The sequence below is a fragment of the Sciurus vulgaris genome, assembly GCF_902686455.1.
Source record: "Sciurus vulgaris genome assembly, chromosome: 4".
In the NCBI taxonomy this organism is placed as follows: Eukaryota; Metazoa; Chordata; class Mammalia; order Rodentia; family Sciuridae; genus Sciurus; species Sciurus vulgaris.
Genome location: NC_136464.1, coordinates 174,698,454 through 174,720,210, shown reverse-complemented (window position 1 = coordinate 174,720,210; position 21,757 = coordinate 174,698,454). Strand labels below are relative to the sequence as shown.

Here is a 21,757-nt window from a genome sequence, read left to right as displayed (position 1 = left end):
CTGAAAGAGAGGAAAGAATGCATTTATCTGTCATCTCCACCGTCGTGCTCACAAGCCTAATCTGAAAGGGGAAAGAAAATGCAAAACAGCAAGCGCTGAGATAGCTTACTTTCCTTCCAGGAATCCTGAAAGATGGAGAGGGTAAAGGTAAAAGAATCACCATCTGGTACTGATCAGAAAACTGCCCCAAGCTGGAACTTAGGCCTTATCTTCAAACCTATTTATTCATTCAACAAAAACCTCCCGAGTCTCTCTGTGTGGCTCTAGGGTTGCACCTAAGAGGGAACAATGGGGTTCCTGCTTCATGGAGGGGTCTAGTGAAGATGAAGCACAGCATCAACAAAACCTTCCTAACTACAGTAACCAAGGACCAGAGACAGAAGCCATGGGAGAGGGAGTCCAGGGCTCCGAGGGTCTGGGAAGGGACATCTGGCCCAGTCGTGGAGTTCTGAGTTCTGTGTTCTCTGATGTTACAGTCACTCAGGTCCTAGACAGGAGGCATGGCACATCATGCAGAGGCCTGGGGGAAGCGCCAAGGGGGTCAGGAGGCAGAGAGGGCAGGAGAGAAGGGAGTCCAGGCCACGCCTTCATTGGAATTTCTGGGGAAAGGCAGGGCAGGGCTGGTAAGCAGGTTGGGATTGGCTAATGGAATAATCCTGGCAGCTCTGACCTATCTGTGAGGTCCCTGGACACTTGGTACTTGGCCCTGGATGACCTGGGCAGAGGATCACAGCTGCTTGGCTGGAGAGGCCAGGGGAGGAGGCCTGGTTCTGCAGGGGCTAGTCTGTGTACATGTCAGAGGCCTGGCCCAGCTGGGCCCTCACTCTCTCCAAGAACTGTCTGGCTTCATCAGGGGCAGTCTCTCCCCAGCCAAAAAAATCACACATCACAATAAATACACACACACACACACACACACACACACACAGACAGGTAAACTGTCAGTAAGGGGACAGACGTCCCTAAAACTGACACTGTACTGAAAGGAAGTAAGAAGAACAAATGAAGACAGCGGTGAGTCCTTGCCCAGATCCAGGCTTTGGTTTAAAGACTTTGGTTTAAAGACTGAAATGTGGCGCCCACCGTGACACTATTAGGAGGCGACTGGGCCCTGAGAGCTCCGCTCTCTTAGGAATAGATTGGTATCACTATTGCTGAAATGGGCCCTAAGAAGCCGAGAGGCAGGCAGGCAGGCCCTCCCGTCACCTGTGTGCATCTGTGAGCATCTGTGCGCGCACAATCCCCACCTCCTGACGAGTAATGGTGGAGGTGGAGCAAGAAGGTGCTGTCGGATGCCAGCACCAGGTGCTATGCTTCCCGCCTCCACAACTGCGAGCCGATACATTTCTGTTCATTATAAATTATCCAGTCTCAGGTATTCTGTTATAGTAATGCCAAAAGAACCAAGCCAATCCACAGGGCTGCAGAGCAAGGCCGGTGGGTCTGGAAGTGGCCAGGTCACACCAAAGCCACAAGAAGATGCTTTGTCCTTATTCTAGAAGCAACAGGGAGAATTTTATGCACAGGATTAGACTTGTATGTCAGTGAGAATACTTTGGAACCAGAATGGATGCAAGTTGATCTGTTGTGATTGTCTTGGAAGATAATGGTATTTTGGCTCAGGAGGACAGAAGTAAAATTGGGGAAAGTGCATGAATTTGAGAAAAATTTAAGAGGCAAGAAACTGGAATTTCCTGGTAGACTGGATATGACGGCTGAAGGAGGAGACGATGGCCAGAGGGAAACTGAAGTTTCTGCCTCAGGCCTCTGGAGAGGTGTTGGTACTGTCTTATGGAAACCCTGAGGAAGATCAAGGCTGAGGGGGTCATAATCATGCTGATTTTCTAGGTGTTTCTGGAGCATCCAGCAAGAGCTAGCATGGAAACAGTGGAACACATTTTTCTGGAGCTAGAGGAGAAGGCTGGGTAGGAGGTCTCACTGACTCCATGAAGGCAGGCTGGGAGTCAGGCTGGCCTGCTGTGTGGAGGAAGACATGCGCGGCGTCAACAAACCCCTGCAGCATGTGTCCTGGGCCATCCGAGCTGCTGTAACAAAATGCCCCAGACGGGTGACTTATAAACAATAGAAAGCAATTTCTCACAACTCTAGAGGTGGGAACTCTGAGTTCAAGGTGCCGGCTGATCCGCTGTCCGGAGAGGGCTACTTCCTGGTTCACAGGAGGTACCTTCTTGCCGTGTCCTCACGTGGTGGCCGGGGTGAGAGCGCTTCTGAGGGACTCCTTGGAAAGGGCACTAATCTTATTCATGAGGCTCCACCCCATGTCCTCATCAGCTCCCAAAGTCCACGCCTCCTGATGCTATTATCCTAGGGGTCGGGATTTCTCCCTATGAATTTTGGGGTGACATAAATATTCTGATCCTATTCCACCACGGAATAGCAGGAAGGAGCAGAAGAGCACAGAAAGAAAACCAGGAGAGGACCAGGTCATGGAAGCCATGGGGAGAAAATGTTTCCAGAAGGACGATGAGAGCTACTCAGAGGTCACGTAGGACCCCCAGCACACCTGCTGGTCACAGGGTTCCACGATGGGGCTGAGAGTCCGTGGCGGTGAACCGGAAGCGTGGCGGGCTGGTGAGGCTTGGCTTGGGAAGCAAGAGCCATCAGAGCAGAAGGAGACTGGGTGAGGAACTGAAGGAAGGTATCCTGCCTCCGTGTCTAATCTGAACAAGCTGGGTGCAGTTAAGAAGGGGGAGCTGAGCACAGGAGCGAGAGCAGATAAAGGAGGTGAGCAGAGACGAAGCCCAGGGCTTGGGGAAACAAAGAACAGCGCTTCACCATGGGAGGGAGGACAGGCTAACAGAGGCCCTAGGAGGGTGACATCTGTCTCCAGAGGTAGGACGGCTCCTACCACGCCCTCTTCCTCTTCTGTGAAGTCGGCAGGCCGAGCACAGGTTGGAACAGTCACGCTGCCCAGGAGAGGGAGTTAACCTGCGGCTTCCCAGGGGAATACCAGGTGCTGAGAGCCCACTCTGCCATGCTCTGCTCTTTTGTCCTCAAAGCGCCTCTGGGGACTGCTCCCTCAGACCTCTCACCGCCACCAGTGCTGCCACAAAACCCAACTGAGTTGCAGACTGCCCAGGACAGGCGCACTGTGTGTTGGCAATGTAATTTGCCAATTTTATGAATTGTTTTTAAACATCCCTCCCCTGTTTCTGGCATTTCTGGAGAAAGCATCAAATACAAGCACCAGCTTGAGCCAACTGAGCATGTGGTCCCCTCCCTGCAGGTCTGGGAACGTCAGATCTCCGAGTCAGTCAGCCCGCTCCGCAGGGCTCCGCAGGGCTCCGCAGGGGTAACTGCAAGGCATCAATCACCCCACAATGCAACCAGCCTAGGAGCAGAGCGCCGCGGCCTGCAGGGAATGGTCACATTGACCTCTGCAGAGCTGAGGAGAGGGCCTGGCAGGGAGAAGGGCTTGCGATGTGGGATCTGAACTATGCTAAGGGTGAGCCAGGAGCAGCGAGAAGGAAAACGGAGGGTGCTGCTCGGCTGGAGTCACAGCACAGCAGTGTGACGCTCAGGGAGGGCTGCAGAGACAGATCGCATCTGGACGAGGTCAGCCTAGACAAGTGCCACCGACCTAGGCAGAACCGAGACCGGGCCGGTGTCACACTCTTTCCCCACCAGCGGCTCTCCAGAGGGTCACACCTGTAATTTTGTAACCCACCCCCATCCTCCAGTCAAACCACCTCTCCGCCCCGCCACCCCAGTCCTCGCTGAAATCGGGGCTGTTTCCCCAGGGCCTTTGCACATCTGCGCAGTCGATGGAAGGGATCTGGTTTAAATGAACGAATGCCTAGTCTAGCGTCTCCCTCCTGGGCAGTGGGTCCCAAGGACACTGACTTGGAGCAACACTTGCTGAGGCTGGAGGGCCTGCTGTGTTCATTTGCTGGGCTTCTGTACAAGTCCACAGGCTGGGTGGTGCAAAAGGCAGAAACTGATTTCCCGTGTGTTCTGGTTTGGATGTGAGGGGTCCCCCAAAAGCTCAAGAGTGAGACAATGCAAGAAGGTTCAGAGGAGAAATGAGTGGGTTGTGAGAGCCTTACCCCAATCAGTGAATTAATCCCCTGATGGGATCAACCGAGTGGTGACTGAGTGGTGGGTGTGGCTGAGGAGGAGGGCATTGGGCATGGCTTTGGGGTACAGATTTTGCATCTCTTGAGTGGAGCCTCTCTCTCTCTCTCTCTACTTCCTGATTGCAATGTGAGCTGCTTCCCTCTGCCTCGCTCTTCTGCCATGATGCTCAGCCTCACCTCGAGCCCTGAGGAATGGAGCCGGCCTTCTATGAACTAAGACCTCTGAAACCAAGAGCCCTCAAATAAACTTTTCCTCCTCTGCAATTGTTCTGGTCAGATTGAGTCACAGCACAAGAGAGCTGACCAAGACACCGCAGTTTGGAGGTTAGAGGTGCAGGCGGGTTTCGCTTCTCCTGACGCCTCTCTCCTTGGCCTGCCGATGGCTGTCATCTCACCTTGTCCTCACGTGACCTTTCCTCTGTGTGCATGTCGAGGCGTCTGTGTCCAGATCACCCCTTAGGAGGACACAGAGACGCTTAGGACTTACTGGCCTCCTTTTGACTTAGCCACCTGGCTAAAGACGGTCTCCTTGCTGGGAGATGGGGCTCCAGAAGTGAGCGGCGGGGTCCACCCAGTTCAGCCCACGGCACTGCCCTCTGCAGCTCGGTCTCCGTGCAGATCTCTAGACCCTCCTTCCCTGCTCGGCTGCCCTTCCTGTCGGCTCCCTGTTTCCTCAGATTCTTCCATAATCCCTTTGGGATGTGAGGTGGGAAGAAATGCTCCCATGCCCGTGTATCCAAGTCAGGCAAGAGGAATCGTTGTCCCTACACTGTCCCTACACTGTTGGCTTCTTTCCCTAACCACCTTCCCCCCACTCCATTATTTTGGTGGGTGACATCTTAGGTCGATGTTGTAGGCAACTAGAATGTTCAAGGAGTTTTGGAAAGGGTTTTCTTAAAAAAGAGTCAGCTACAGGATCTCAGATTGGGGGCAGGGAAGAGATAAGCATTTCTTGAGCACCTACTGTGTGTCAGGCACTGAGTAGATGCTTCGCACATTCTCATTTAACATTCACAACAACATGGTCACTTTGCACATGAAGTAAGTCAAGCTCAGAGAGCTTATGTTAGTTGCCCAAGGTCACGCAGCTGGAATTTGGTCACACAGCTAGAATGTGACATTGAGTTCAGTTGACTTCAAAAATGTGCCTTTTCTGCCACATAATATGCAGAGGTACAGGACTCAACAAACGCTTGGCTCTTCTCATTTGGTATTCATTTAAAATCAAAAACTTATTTTACAAAAATCTCTTCTCACTTAAAACTCTTCTTGTTAAAAAACAAAACTATGTACAACCAAAAATGTCTATCATTAACTACAACATATAGGAACCAGATAAAATATTTGTTAGAGAAGATCATTCAATGTTTAGAATTCATTGGAACCAATTAGTGTTTCTTCAGGCTCAGCCCTAAAAGAAGAAATGACTTTACTTTGAACTTTTTGTTTGTAATTATATGTTTAAATGTAGTATTTTACATTACTTTATTAATTTTAAATTTAGCTATATTTAGAAGACATGCTAAATGTGGCTTTCTTTTTAAAAACCTATTACTTTGTAGAGACTTCTTACCCACTAAGCCATATCCCTAGTCCTTTTTATTTTATTTTAGTTTTTTAGAGACAGGATTTTGCTAAGTTGCGAGAGCCTCACTCAGTTGCTGAGGTTGGCCTCAAACTTGTAATCCTCCTGCCTCAGCCTTCCAAGTTTAATCCTGTAAACTAGGATTACAGGCACACACCACCAATCCTGGCAGAGATTTCTACTTCTGGTCAAAAGAGTAATAAAGACCAGATTTATTTTTCCACATGAAACAATAAAAAGAAATGAAGAGAACATAAAACACAACAGACCTGATGATATGGGACACCAGATAATGAGAAGCAGTGGTCTCTGAGAGACAGGAAAATAAGACCAGGATCCCGCCATTGCCCCACCGGCTTCCAGGCTGAGGAGTGGGGGGAGGTGCACAGGAAAGGCCGATGCGCAGGAGCTGAGGGCGAGTGGGCCACGACTGTGAGCAGTCACAGGACGGAGCACCAGAAAGCAGAGAGGAACCCTGAAAGGGGGCTCGGGCTGCCACGGGGGGCTGCCCTTGGGGGTGAGGAGAGCAGCCACGGCTGGGAAAACTCACAGGAAACTCTTAGAGGTAGCAGTGTCTGGCTCATGGAGAGCACGTACACCACCTACTCCCGACACCCGGACAGGGAGGCCTGGAGACTCACGGGGCCATCGGAGTGCGGAAGAGTCACGCTTCACTAGCCGGCAAAAATGAGCCTTGGACAGTGCAGTGGCGTGCCGCCAGCAAGTCCTAGAAGCCAAATTGTTTTAAGATGACTTACTTGCATCCTGGAACAAATACAGTAAAATGTGTAAGAATGCAGGTCAATGATGCAGAGTTCATAGGTAGCATTCAACAAAAATTAAAAAATCACCACCAGCTACAAACAAGAAATATGCCCTGATCGAGACCCAAGGAAGAGTCCATCAAAACTGGCCCAAACTCACAGGGATGATAGAATCAGCAGAGAAGGAGGATAAAAGAAGTATTATAAGTGTATTCCATATATCTAAAAATTGGAGATCTGGAAGAGAAAGAAAAGACACACTAAACTTCTAGAGTGAAAAGCGCGTATGAGAGGTGAAAGATACGGGGGATAAGTCACAGATCAGGCAGCGCGGGAGGAGATGAACCAGCGACAGGACATCAGAGCTACAGAACAACCTTCAGCCGCCCAGCGGAGGCCTAATCCACGTAGCTGGAGCTCCCCAAAGGAGAGGAGATGCCTGGCGAAGAGAAAAGGAGAGAGACGGTCACAGAACCAAGAAGCCAGGCAAACCCCAAGCAGAAGAACCACGAAAAAAACTGTGCAGAGGCTTGGCATATTCATACGGCTCCAAAACAGTGATAAAATCCTAAAATCATCCAGAGGGAAAAAAAGACACTTTATGTTCAGAGAAACAAGTAAAGATGATAGAAGATTTATTGTCAGGAACACGTAAGTGAGGATGCTCTGGCATTAAGTTTTTAATGTGCTGAAAGGAAGAAATAAAGCCCAGCATGACAGCCTCATCCTACAATTTTATACCCATCAAAACTGTCTTTCCAAAAAGGTCAAATAAAGACTTTCGAACACACTGAAGCCGAGAGAATTCATCACCAGCAGATGCCACATGATAAGAAATGTTAGTCTTTCAAACAGAAAGAAAATAACACCAGACAGAAATCTGTGCCTACATAAGGGAATAAAAAGCACTAGAAATGGTAACCACGTGGGTAAACACACAAGAGGTTTGGAAGATTGTTTTTATTATTTATATTTATTATATTTTATCCATAAAATATAATTGGTACACAAAAATAATAACAATGCAGTATGGGTTTATGTAAAAAGCAAAATGTATGACAATAATAGTGGAAAGATCAGAAGGGGGTGGTGAAGAGGAGGTATTCTATAGTTTTATACGATGTGTAAAGTGGTATAATACTCATTGTAAACACACTGTGATAAGTTAAAGATGTGCACTATAAACTCTAAAGCAACCACAAAAACGACAATCAAAGATTTATAGCAAATAAAACAACAGAGGAAATAAAACGGAATCGTCAAAAATTTCCAATTAATTCTAAGTGCAGTGGTGCATGCCTCTAGTCCCAGCTACTCAGGAGGATCATGAGTTGGAGTCTAGCCCGGACAAATTAACAAGACCTTGTCTCAAAATAAAATAAAAAGGGCTGGGGTTGTAGCTTGGTGGCCCGCTGCTTGCCTGGCATGAGCAAAACCACTGGGTTCAGTTCCCAGTACCACAAACAAACAATTGAACGAACAATGGAAAGGTGGAAAAATGGGTGGACAAAAAGAAAACGAACACCAGAGTGATCAGTTTATACAAGACCATGATCACATTACAAATGTGATCAAAACACCCCTCAAATAAAAGACAGTGATCATCAAATTGGATTAAAAACAACAACAACAAAAAAGCAAGAACCAAGTCTGCATTGCCTTCAAGAAGCACTACAAACAAAGACAAATATGGGGCTGGGTCAGGGGCTGGGACTGGAACACAGGGGTAGAGCGTGTGCTTGGCATGCATGACAACCTGGGTTAAAACCCCAGCACCAAAATAAACACATACATTCATAAATAAAGGCACAAATAGATTAATTAAAAAAGAATGGGCAAAGGTATACCATGCTTACATCAGTGGCACACTGAAGTGGCTATATTAGTGTTACACAAAGTAGATATCAGAATAAAGAACACTGTTAGGGTTGAGGATAAAGGAGTCAATTAGTCAAGAAATTAACAAATCTAAATATGTAGACATAACAGAATTTCAAACATATGATGGAAAAACCTATCGAACTGCAAGGAGAAATAGACAAATCCATAATTATCCATAGAGATTTTAATACCCTCTTCTCAATATTTGATAGAACCAGTAGGCAGAAACTCAGCAAGGACAGAGAAAAGCTGAACACTGCCAGCCACTGTGATCCAATAGACACATGGAATACTCTCTCCAGTGCAGCACGGTATACAGTCAGCACAGCATAAAGTCAGCACTGCTTAATAGCAGGGATCTGCCCCGGGAAGCACACTGTTGGAGGAACAGAGAGTGTACCCAAACAGACCTAGGCCGTACAAGTCAGTCACTCACCATGCTCTTGACCAACCAAGACACCTGGTAAACAAGAGACCCAAAAGGCTGCTGCTGGGACAACAGGGCTTACTGTTCTACAATAAAACTTTCATTTTTTTTCCCTGTTAAGGAGGAGGATACTTTAAAATAATGATTAAAAATATATTATCATTGTCAAGCATCATGCACTGCCTATGACTATATGCTATATTTTTGCAGAGCTGGGAAATGAACCCAGGGGTACTTTACCACCAAGCTATATTCCTAGTCCTATTTTATTTTTTACTTTAAAATAGGATTTCACTAAGTTGCTGAGGGTCTTGCTACGTTGCTAAGGCTGGCCTTGAACTTGTGATCTTTCTGCCTCAGTCTCCCAAGTCATAGGGATTACAGGCATGCCCAGCTCCTCCTCCTCCTCCTCCTCCTTTTTTTTTTTTTTTGTAATACCAAGGTAACGGGATCAAACCTCACACATGCTAAGCCAGTGCTCTACCAGTGAGCTACACCCCTAGCTCCTTTTAAAATTTTATTTTGAGACAGGGTGTCACCAAGTCACCCACTGGCCTTGAACTTGTGATCTTTCTGCCTCAGATGCTCAAGCAGCTGGGATTACGGATGTGAGCTGCTGACCTGGCTGTGCTCTACTTTAACCAGCTGCAGTGCAGCATGCTCGTTTATACCGGTGTCACCATAAGCATGTGAGGAATGCATGAGCCACCCCCTGGAAATGTTCAGCTTCGTCATAATCTTACGGGACAGCTTGTATATGTAGTCCGTCATTAATGGAAACGTCATCACATGGTACAAGTCTGTAACTCCTTTCATGTGTACATAAACTATATGCCAAACTAGTCCTATTCTAGGCTGCGAAACAAAGGGCAGCAAAATATTTTAAAAGTTTCGCATCATACCAAGTGCCATAGCATTAAATAAAAAATCGATACTAGAAAGATTTGTGGAAAATACTCAGATATTTGGAAATGAAATAATACACTCCTAAAGAATAAATCAAAGGGAAATTTAGAAGTATTTTAAACTGAATGAAAATTTTTAAAAAATTGAAATTTGCAGAATGCCATGAAAACCCTCTTCATTTAAAAATGGTCTTCTATCAGTGGAGAATTTATATGCACTCCACCACCAAGATGTCACCATTAGCACCTCAGTGAAGTGAGTCTCAAAGTTGGGCCACCTCCCTGAAGGGCTCATGGAAACACACCCCAGGGCTGGGCTCCCAGAGTCCTAGTGGGGTGGGGCCTGAGGAGGGGTCCTAGCCGGCTTCCTGCTGATGCTGATGCTGCCTGCTGGTCCAGGGTCCTTGAAATCACGCCTGCTGCTGCCAGCACTTTCCTCTCTGCCCAGAGGAGGACAGGGAATGAATCACAAAATGCCAGTCCTCTTCCTAAGTTTTCCCATATTTATTTATAAGAAGCCAGAATGATTTTATCAGGCATGAGCAATGCTGCTCTAATTAAAAACTGGTGGATTGCCAGGTGCGGAGGTGCCCATCTGTAATCCCAGTGGCTTGGGAGGCTGAGGCAGGAGGATCACAAGTTCAAAGCTAGTCTCAGCACCTTAGCGAGGCCCTGAGCAACTTAGCAAGATCCTATGTTAAAATAAAAAATAACGAGGATGTGGTTCAGTGGTTAAGTGCCCCTGGGTTCAATCCCCGGTATCCACCTCCCACAAAGAAAGAAAAGTAACTTTAAAAATTGGTGGAGTGGCCTCATGGGCTTCTGAGTTACAAAGAACACAAGAACAGAAAAAAGGAGGAATCCAAGCACCTACTATGTGCTGTGACCCCTGCGTGGATCATCACTATAAAGCGCTTGGAGCCCTCCTCATGGTAACCATGTGCATTGGTCATTTGTTACTCAGTTTTTTTCAGATAAGGTGAAAAATCAGGGAAGTGAGGAATCTGCCCAGCTGCTCGACGACCAAGTGGATGTTCGAGCAGTCATGGGCCACCGTGCTGAGCTCTTCCACTGTCCAGTGAGATGAGGGCTCCTGGCTCGGCAGTCAGCTGGGAAAGTGCACACAGCCCTTGGAGACGGGGACATCTGTGGAAAGGTGGCAGAGAACACATGCCTTGGCCAAGCAGCCCGACTGTCAGTCAGGGCCACACACTTCATTGGTAATGGTGGGCGGGTACTTCTCTGAAGTTGCTCTCTGCAAAATGTGGCCTTTCGATGCCTCCCTCAGAGAAATAACCTCAGGCAGACTGGCAGACCAGGCCCCGGGGCCAAATCTGGCCCACTGCCTGTTTTGGCATGCTTAGAAACAAAGGTTTGCTTTTACATTTTTAAGTGGTCTTAAAAAAAATCACAAGAATAATAATGTTTGGTGGCTTGTGAAACTATATAAAATCCAATTTTTGATGGCTATAAATGAAGTTTTATTGGAACACAGCCCATTCATTCACCTACGTCTTGTCTGTGGCTGCTGCTGTCCTGCTAGGTCCGAGGGGGATGTCTGAGACCTCTCCCCTGTGCCACGCCTTAGTCAGGCCCTATTGAGCTCTCTTCCCTACTAGGCCTCTACTTCAGGCTTCTGTGTGGTTTTGATCAAGAATCCTACTAGGTCGATTTAGACAGAATTCTCTGATTTGTTCCCTGAGTTCATCCCTGGAACAACTCAATGGCTTTCTGGCCCTCAGCCTTAGGCACCAATTAGCTGGCGAATGAAGTACAGGTCTTGATTCCTAGGATCAATAGCATTTCTGGCTCAGAAAGCTCAATCCATAAAAAAAAAAGAAAGAGCTGATTAAAAGACTTTTCTTGCTCTGTGGAGTAATTCTGTAGGGACGGCTGCCTGCACCCAAGGACAACAGCAGGCCAAACTTGCTGTAAATACAGGAACCACCTCCACGGCTTGACAAGCCACAGGGCAAGTCTAATTAGGGTAGAGCACAATTGATTATTTAATAATTACTACTGGCTTATCAGAACCTTGAGAAACAAAATCTTGGACTGGAAAGAGCTTATTTTCTCCTTAAACTTCCTCAGATCCTTTCTAGGAAAATGCTCCGGGCTGGGGTGTGGCTCAGTGGCACAGAGGGAGGACCCTGGTTTTGGTCCCCAGCACTGCCAACAAAGCAGGGGTGGGGGGTGGGGACACTCTAACTGGAGTTCTTATAGGAACAGAAATGATGAGAAGAGGGACAGCGGCTGAGCTGGAAGTTAAGTCGCACAGTTCAACAATTTACCACTTGGGACTTGTTTGCACATATCACAAAACCTGCAGGGGTGGCCCCATGCTTGGGCAGCGCAGGAGCAGCCCTCGCACGGAGCCTGGCAAAGGTGACAGTCACAACCACGGAGTTACACATCACGGTGACAGCAAGCACGTGTTCCCTGCAGCGCTGCCCACACAGCCCAGGGGAATAGCAGGCCAGGTGTCCATCAACAGATGACTGGGCATGCACAACGTGGAGAGTGTGCGTGGTGGAAATACCACCCAGCAGCAAGAAGAGCCGGATCCGGTCACCTACACAAACCTGAGGACGGCCTGCTGAGTGAAGTGCGCCCGTCACAGGGCAGACGCTGCGTGACTCCAGGGACACAAGGGGTCTCAAGGAGTTGAATTCTTAGAAAGTAGAGTGGTGGGTGCCAGGGACAGAGGGAGGGAGACAGGGAGCTCAGTGGGCGCAGAGTCCCAGGCATGCGGTGGAAGGGGTCTGGAGAGGGGCTCCCAGCACGGGGCTCGTGGCCACGGCCCCGTATGCTCAAAGCGGCAGGATGGCAGGTCTCGTGTCGTCTGGATAACGATGAGGATGGAGGCAACAGTGTTCATGACTCAAGCCTTCCGAACACTTTACCAGGGCCCAAGCACTGGGCTGCACGTGCACAGCTACAACCGCAAGGCCTCCTTTAGAAGCTGCGCCAGCTGATACTCCCATTTTATCGAGTGAGGCTCAATGGGCTGAAGCGACACCCGCCGGGGACCCTGCTGCTAAGAGGCCCCGCAGCGAGGTCAGTGCTGCGGTCTAACCATGGTACACCTTTCAACTGCCTACAGTTATACCCCCTGGCAAAGGGTGGCACCGCCCAGCATCCCAGAAGGAGGCACAAATGTCACGTTCCCAAGCAAGTTTACCTGGGGGCAGAGGGACAACCCAGCTAGTGTTCATCACCCCCACAGGGGAGCTGTTCTTCCTCAGATTATCCGACCAGGTCTGGTCACGGGAACCTCCCAACCAGATCCGTCAGCCCAGCTCTGCACTGGCCGTGGGGTCTGCTGCGGTGCCTTTAGGACGCTGCATTTTGGGGTAAACTGTCATTGAAGTTACAACGTAAAGCTCACTGAATTTTCACAAATGGATCACACCCACAGACCAGCACCCAGGTAAGAAAACAGCTGGGACCCCAGCTATACCCCTTCTAGTCACTTATACTGTCCCCTCTAATGTCACAGATCTATTCTCCCTAAACAACTTGTTTTTACAAGTCAATGAAATCAGCTCTTGGGTTGGGACTCCATAGTTGACACACAGTAAAACACAGAGACCTGGTCAAACTGAAAGGGCGATTAAGAACACAGGCCTGTGTCTAAACGGAACGAACCTCACTCCACCATTCCCCACCCAAGCGCCTTTGTGAAGACGTAACTTCATAAGACTGAGCTTCCTCATAAAAAGAGAGGAAGAGGGAGAGAGAAGGGCTTTGAATTCACTAGCGAAGGACCAAGAGTAAACCTAGTTTGGCATTTGGCAGTTTACCCTCTGGGCAGTGTGGACAAACTACAGCTTCCTACTTGATAAAGTTTTATTGGGACACAGCTATGCTTGATCCTTTCCATGCTCCCTAAGGCTGCTTGATCGCTACGCGACAGATTTAAATAGCTACCACTGAGATCTTGTGGCCGCAGAGTTCATATATACATATATACATATATTTTCTACCTGGCTCTTTGTAAAAAGTTTGTTGATCCCCACTCTAGAATATAAGCTCCATGAGAAGAGGGAATGGGTCATGCTTGATCTGCTGGGACTAGAACACTCTGGCATGTGGTAAATGGCCATGGGTTGGCTCACACATCTTTTATTATCGGTATAAATTTTTTGGTGGGAAGGGATGCTGGGAATTGAACCCAGGGCCTGCATGTGCTCTACCACTGAGCTACACTCCCAGCCCTGCATTTTTATTTACATTACATGTGACAAATAAACACCTATTTCTTTAAGTCATTGTTAATGGGGTTTTCTTTATACTACAGTTAAGCCCATTCCTAAACAATATCATAAATCATAAAAATCGAGTCTGATAAAAACTTGAAAGAGCCAGTCAAGCAAAAGAGAAGCACCCCAGAAAAGGCTCTGAACCCAAGTCAGAAGACACAGTCAGAAGCCAAGTTCTGCCCACTGGAGTCCCAGGCGAGGGACAATTCCTGGACTCAGAACCCTCAGCTGCAAAGTGCGGCCTCAGTACCGACTTCAGGTTGGAGAGGCAGCACCAGCTGGGTGGGCACAAGACAGACGGGATCAGGAAAGCCTTCAGGAGCTGCGGTGACCCTGGCAGGCACGTCGCAGGCTTGTCGGAAATGATGAGATAACAGAGCCCTGATGTTTTGAGAACTATTATTTGAACATAAAACAAGCTTATGAAACAGTGTTCCGAGTGACATCACCCTGCTACCCGGCGACTGTTTCCGTGGTCTCTCTTCCCAGACTAATGAATGGAAACTGCACTCCCTCTTGCCACCTGACACACTGGCTCACGTTTCTTTCACGGCCTCACGTGTGAAGCCCGAGAGTGAAGCGGAGAACAGCTGTCAGGTGAAGGAGCGAATGCCGGCTTAGATTTGACAGGTCTGTCGCGGCCATCTGCTGCTTCAGAAAAAGGACTCGGTGGGAGTCAGGGAAGCTAAGATTTACGGTACAGACTAGAAAATGACGGAGCATTCGGAGGTGAGAGCACGTAGAGAAGACACAGCCTGCACTCATTTTAGATGCACGAGACTGGCTTTGCCCCACTGGCCCTGGAGTCAGCAGGAGTCAGCAGGAGTCAGCGCCTCCCCTTCTGCCTGCTCTGCCCTTGGAGGCTCTCTCCTCACATCTGGACGGTTCTCTCTCTGCTCTTCCTCCCTGCCGTCAGCACCTCCTCTGAGGGCTGTGCCTTCTCTGTCCCCTCAATGTAGTGTCCCTCCCACGGCCCCTCTCTCTCCCCTCACATCCAGTCTCAGAGCCTCAACTGGTACTTCAATGATCCCAAGATTCTGGAGTCTGAATTTCTGCTCTGATTTCTTTCCTGTCCCCTACCAGGAAACCTGCCTTCTGGCCTGCCCACCAGACACCTCCACCAGCACCCCACTCCCAGATCTGACAGGACTCCTCCTCTCCTGGACGTGGTCCTCCCGGCTCTCCTTCTCCAGCGAGGAGAAGGAGATGTGTGTGTGATGTGGTCGACAGCGGAGGCTACAGCTGAGCTGCCCCGAGCCCATACTCTCACGAGTCATCCCCTCAACTACATCCTCCTCCCCCTCGGCCTCTGGAATCCATCCACCTCCCCCAGCCCTCCGCTCGGCCTGCGTCCTGGCCAGTCCACCTTCTGCTAATTGCGGCGTGTCCTGCAGGTCTCCGGGCTACAGTCTTGGCCTATTCCAGTCTGGCTACAGGTGTCTTTCTAAAGCAAATCAGACCACACCATATTCCCTCTAAAATGCAGGAGCAGCTTTGCAAGCCCATTATCTTGGTGTTGACAACAGGGTGGCCCCTTACTTCAGGCAACTACTGTTCAGGACAATGGCCCCTTCCTACATGCGACTACTGAGTACCGCAAATATGGCCAGGCAGAGCGAGGGGCCGCAGTGTCGGGTGCATACCAGACGTAATATGTTAAGTATGTCACTGAAATGAAATATTGTTAAATATGTTTTAAAATTAATTTCAATTGATTTGTTTAAAACTTTTTAAACACAGTTTCTACAAAAGTTAAAATTATGTATGTGGCTCATATTCTGTTGGACAGAGATGGCATAGAAAGCCCTTGCCATTTGGCCCCTGCCCACCTTTCCATCTTCTACCATCTTTGCCATCGCCCCTCCCCCAGCCCCTCACCTCTGCCTTTTGAGCAGGTTCCTGAAGAGGCCACTTGATTTCTGGTATTTGTACAAGAGGTCCCCTCTCTCTGGGACTTTCTATTAAGACATGTCCTATTGGTCCTGGAATTCAGTTTGGCAATATCTGGGAAGGACTTCCTGAACCCAATGTCTGTTGTCCCCACAGCCCAGCAGCCCTCCATGGAGACCTGTCACGTGCCCTATGGCCTCTGATTCAAGCCTGGAGCACAGGTACCCGGCATCTTGCATCTGCCAGAAGAGTGAGTGGAAATCCAGGCACTGTGCGTACCAAAGAATAACTAGAAACCGAGCCAAGAAACTTCCACCTGCAAAGGTGATTAATGAAAAACAGTCTTAAGAAAATGCCATCCAACAAGACAGATAAAAACAGCGGGAGGGGATACGCTAAATGTTGGATTCAACATGGGGAAACGTTTTCAAGGGACAATCTGACATATTTAGCAACTTTAAAATGGTTGGACCTGCTGGTCGGGCAATTTTTTGAACATTTTTTTAATAGCTAAAAAAGAAAGAATCCAAAGTAGTGAATCATTGACATTGGAAGTTGCAAATTATATGCGGCAGCTGTGAAAAAGAAGGAAGAGGGCTGGACATGCTGAAAGGAGAGCTTCCCTTGCTAATGGGAGAATGTGCAGGCCACTGTCAGCTGCTTCCTCACATCTGCGCATTTTAAAGAGAAGGAAGGTTCCCGGGGTGGGAGGGAGAGTTTACCGAGTACCCTCCTTGAACTTGGTGACCACGTGCACAAGGTACCTTTATCATGCATGTGAAATTCTGTTCTGAATATCTATATACCTCTGCACACACACAGATACACACACACAAATTAAAATGTTCATGAGGGCCTGCTGGGTGTTTTTCCTCTGTTTACTTCTGTATGGCCATGGAGGGTACCGATGACTCCCCAAAATGAACAGAGAGTAACACAGCCACATTGACCAGTGTCTCCTACCGTGATCTTCTTGTGATCAGGAAACTCGAGGCCAAAATAGTCGCCCTCCACGAGGTTGAGGTGATTGCACACGGCGTCCAGCAGCACCTTGCCCGGAGCTCTTTGCTGGGAACAGAAGCAACAGGCGTCAACCCTGAAGGCAGGCAGCACCAAAATCCCGACCCGGCTGCCCCACTAAGGAAACCTCGTGACTCCTGAGCCTGCAGGCCCCACACAGCTTGCCAACATCCACCACGCCACCCTGGGTGCCAGACCCAGCCACACCTCTGTGCCCTGCTCCTGCTGTCCCCCAAACTTGAGGGCGAACCTCTGCCATTTCCTCTCCACCCCGACCCCAGGCACACCTCCATCCCTTTTCTAAGAGTAGACTTTGATTTGTAGTTTTATAGCAGGTAGAGTCCCGTCCCTACCACACAGTGTCTTACACGGTGTGGCACGTCTGTTGTAACTGCTGAGCCAATACTGAGACACGGTTATCACCCGAAGTCTCTAGCTCTTACTACGATTCACTCTTCGTGCTGAGAAGTTCTATGGGCATCGACCAATGTGTAGACAAGTCTCCACCACTATGGGGTCATACAGAATGGCTTCCCTGTATGAAACCAGCTTCCCCTGAAAATCCCCTGTGCTCTACCTATTCATCCCTCCACATTCCTGGCAACCACCGATCTTCCAACTGTCTCTACATTTATCTTTTTCCAGAACGTCCTGTAGTTGGGATCGTACAATGTGTAGGCTTTTCGGCCTGGCTTCGTTTATTTAGTAACATGCGTTGAATGTTCCCTGTGTCTTTTGGTGACTTGACGGCTCATTCCTTTTTCATTGCTGAATAATATTCTGTTGTCTGGATGCCCCAAATTGTTTCTACCTTTACCTACTGAAGAGCATCTTGGTTGCTTTCATGTTTTGGTAATTGCGAATACAGTTGCTATAAATATTTGTGTGCACGTTTTATGTGAACATAAATTTTCAACTCATGTCCCAAGACTCCTCCACAGCATTTATGGCTTTTTGATTTGGGATTTTGTTTTTTGTGTGTGTGTGTGTGTAAACTAGATCGTACTCACACTGAAAGGAAATGCCATATTTTAATCATCCTTGTATCCACAATGCCTGAAGACCAATCAAGCTGTTTTGTTGAAATAAATGTATGCACAACTGAATAAGTTACCTCCTCCCAGCTGAGTCTGTGTCCTCAATTAATCTGGGGCTACTTTATTCATCATTATAGCCCCATGGCCTAGCAAGGACTCGGCGCTCCATCAGTGCCTGCTCCTCACGCAGATCAATGTCAATACTACTCACAGGGATAGGAGCTTTAAATATAAGAACCCAACTTCTACCTTCCGCAGCATAGAATCCTATGTTGCAGTCTCCCTTCACTATCTGGCAGTCACAATGACATGCTGGAAGAAAAATGTCTCAAACCCATCACCGTCCACAGTTTCTGGTTTTATACTTTCATGTCCCCCACCCCCACAGAAGAGCAGGAATCAATTTTAGTAATCAATTCGCAACCCCAGAGACTGACAGGCAGCACGTTTGAGGCCTGCGTGGCCCGAGCAGCCACTAAAGATGCTTTGGCGGTAAACGCTACGCACTCTGGGTTTTTAGCAGATGCCACTCTATGCTCCCACAAACTGAAACCTGGAAGGTGCTCACAGCTGCCTCAGGGTGTGTGATCTCAACTCAGCTGTAGACCGGCAGCCTGGTCCAAGGGACAGATGCAGGTAGAGTCATTTCCCGTGTGCAGGCGCGGGAGTAACACCTGGTTGCCTCTGACCCCCACTCTTCCCTGCAAACTCCCTCCCCAGTCCACACTCACTTATCAGGGAAGGGACACAGAGAGCAGCATGATCTTATTTCCCACCACTTCGGTGTACCAGTCTGTCCTGTTTCAGACACGCTGTGTGCAGGCATTTCCCAGTTAGGCTGACACCAGGGGAAAAGCTGCTCCACACGAGTCCCTGGTTCTGGGTTCAAGTTCACACCAGCCTCCAAAGAGCCACATGATGAACTTATGCACAGCTATTTATTCTGGGACCTCCTCTCATTCCAGCAACTCTAGTAAAATCTGTAGACATGAATAAGAACATTATAAAAACAGGCTCCCAAAGTAAAAATTATAGAAGAACTCCTATAAGATTATTTTTTAAGGGAATAGCAAATTCCACTTTGACAATCTTTCTCACAATTCTCGACATTGTCTATTTGTAACAAAAATAAGCCACCAATATCTGCCCAGCTGGCAGCCACTCACGTTTCCCAGAGAATTCCTGGAACTAGGGAATTTGATAACTTCATCTAGATTTACAGAGTCTGAGAAATGAGGCACTTCACAGTTCAACACTGGAAATCCAAACAAGCAGAAAAAAATCAATACACAATGGATGTCTTTATAGACAGGGTGTTAAACTAAACACTTAACAGGAGATGGGGGGAGCATTACCATTGAAACAGTCCTGGACTGAGTCAGCACAGACTCTGAATGTGTAGAGCGGACCTTGGTGATCACGCTGCCTGTGCTGGGTTTGGAACCTGCAGCAACACTTTAGCAGTGCAAATGCTACTGCTGTCCTGCCAGAGATAAGCACGAATCACGGGCTTTCTGCAGAAGAAAGGGTTTGAAACAGATGCTTGCAATCTAGCTAATAAATGACAAAGCTGTTCTCGATTCTTAAATTTTTTTCTTAGGATTTATTATTTCATAAGAATATATACAAAAAATGATTTTTATGGCACTGAATTTTTTTTTGTTAATTTAGAATTTGAATGGTGGCTTTATAGTCCCTAAATTTTATCTATAAAATAGATGCCTATACAGCATTATGAGTTCTCCTGCAGGCGTTGGTTATATTCAGAGGTAAGGAAACCTGGTATCACTAGAAAGCATTTCGAAGGCTTAAATGCATCCAGACTGGACAGTTTCCTGGGTAAATGTCACTTGAAGGGACTCGGCATTAATATCCTGAAGTGTCCCAGGTTGCTACAACCTAAAATGCCTTTAGATATCAAGACACCGTAATACAATCAGGACCCCATTTCCCTGTCTTTCAGGAATCGGCACAAAACTATCTGGGGGTATCAACATATCCAGGGCCACACTCTGCTTTGGAGAAAGCATCTCAGAGGAGGGAGGCACGGGATGAGTTTCCTCCGAGTTAAGAAGAGCTATTCTTCCTAGGTTAAATTCACTGCATCAATAGCATCTCTCTGTACTTGCCTTTAATGAGTCCTTGAACTTCACTCTGAAAGTTATTCTGTTACAAATCACACCACAGACTATAAAAATGACACAACTGCTATGGAAAACAGTACCGTAGCTTCTCAAAAAATTAAACATGGAATCATCTTACGATTCAGCAATTCTGCTCCTGGGTATAGAATCAAAAGAGCTGCCAGTGTGGTACCGAGGAGATACGTGCATGCTCACGTACAGAGCAGCCTTCACAAGAGCCCAAAGATGGAAAGGGCCCAAGTGTCCACTGATGGACAAATGGCAAATGAACAAGAAGTAGCAAGTGCACATTTATTACCAAGTTCTCCATTACTATGAAATATTTGTGGCTGGGTAGCTTAAGGAAAAGAGGCATATTTAGTGCCCGGTCCTAGGGCACAGGGACAGGCACTGCGTAGCTTGGTTCTGGTGAAGGCCTCATGGCAGAAGGCATCCAATGGTGAGAGAAGTGCAGGACAGGAGATGACACTGCAGGACGGGGAGGCGAGGAGGCTGGGGAGTGGCAGGCTTGCTCTTTTACACTAACCCTCTCATGACGACTAACTCAGGGGTCCCACAAATTACCTTAATCCCTTCCAAGGGCACACCCCCAATTCCCACCTCTTAAAGTTCCCACCACTTCCACACCAGCCCGCTGAGGACCAACCTCCAACACAGGAACCCGCAGGGGACAAAGCACATCCAAATTACAGCAACATATAATGACATATTCGTCAGCCTTAAAAAGTACAGAAGGTCTGGTACAAGCTACTCATGGATGAACCCTGAAGACACTGTGCTAAGTGAACTAAACCAGTTACCAAGGGACACATACTGCATCACTCTGCTTAAACAAGGTATCTAAGTGTGAGATCCACAGAGACAGAAGGCAGAATGGTGGTTGCCAGGGATTGGGGAGTTGGCGTTTAATGGCAGGTGGGGTTCTGGGGATGGATGGCAGTACAATAATGTCAATGTGTTCATGCCATTGAGCTGCGTGCTCATCAGTGGTTACAATATTACATTGTTATGTTCTATATGTTTTTCCATATAGAAAAATGGGAAACCCAAGAAAAATGGGAAACAATAACTAAAGGACGGGGCTCACATCAAGAAAAGACTGGAGGCTACTCACAATGTTAAGAATAAGAAAATAGCCCAGTACGGTGGTGCGTGCCTGTAATCCCAACAACTTGGAAGGTTGAGGCAGGAGAATCGCAAGTTTGAAGCCAGCCTCAGCAAGTGAGGCCCTCAGCAAGTTAGGGAGACCCTGTCTCTAAATAAAATATTTAAAAAGGGCTGGGGGGTGTGGCTCAGTAGTTAAGCACCCCTGGGCTCAATCCTCAGTGCAAGAAAAGGGAAAAAAAGGAGGAAAGAAATAAAAGAAAGAATCCATTTTCTTTACATTAGAGCTTAGAAAAATATTGAGGGACAGGACCTCATTACACAGGGAGAAAGTGTGTGTCCTGCATATTTGCTAATATTTCTCGGGATAAAGACCTTCTTTATATGTGTCTGGCAAAAAAAAGGCATGAAATGAACATGCGGGAAGTGACCACAAATCACACATTTGGGCAGGCTTTGCCCTGGACGCCAATGACAGCATGCAAAAGCTACACATCAACTCGCTCTTTACAGCCTTCAAAAAGAAAAAAGCCCCGTAAACCGGTCAATAAACTTTGAGTGGGGACAAAGGTGGTAACAGCATAGATTAAGCTGGCAGAACACAAAGCAGAACACTGCCCGCCAACTAATATTCTCAGAAT

At 47.8% G+C, this 21,757-nt stretch overlaps 1 protein-coding gene across 5 annotated transcripts in view; it reads right to left on the bottom strand.

The window, feature by feature from the left end:
• The window catches only part of FARP1 (FERM, ARH/RhoGEF and pleckstrin domain protein 1), a gene marked incomplete at its 3' end in the record, with an annotated part of 266,728 nt that overhangs the window by 82,554 nt on the left and 162,417 nt on the right, over positions 1–21,757 (bottom strand). For all 5 annotated transcript variants that reach the window (XM_079136884.1, XM_079136887.1, XM_079136888.1 and 2 more), the window contains exon 3: positions 16,775–16,879. In XM_079136884.1, coding sequence (XP_078993010.1) covers positions 16,775–16,879 — 105 coding nt within the window. The remainder of the gene's footprint in view (positions 1–16,774; positions 16,880–21,757) is intronic.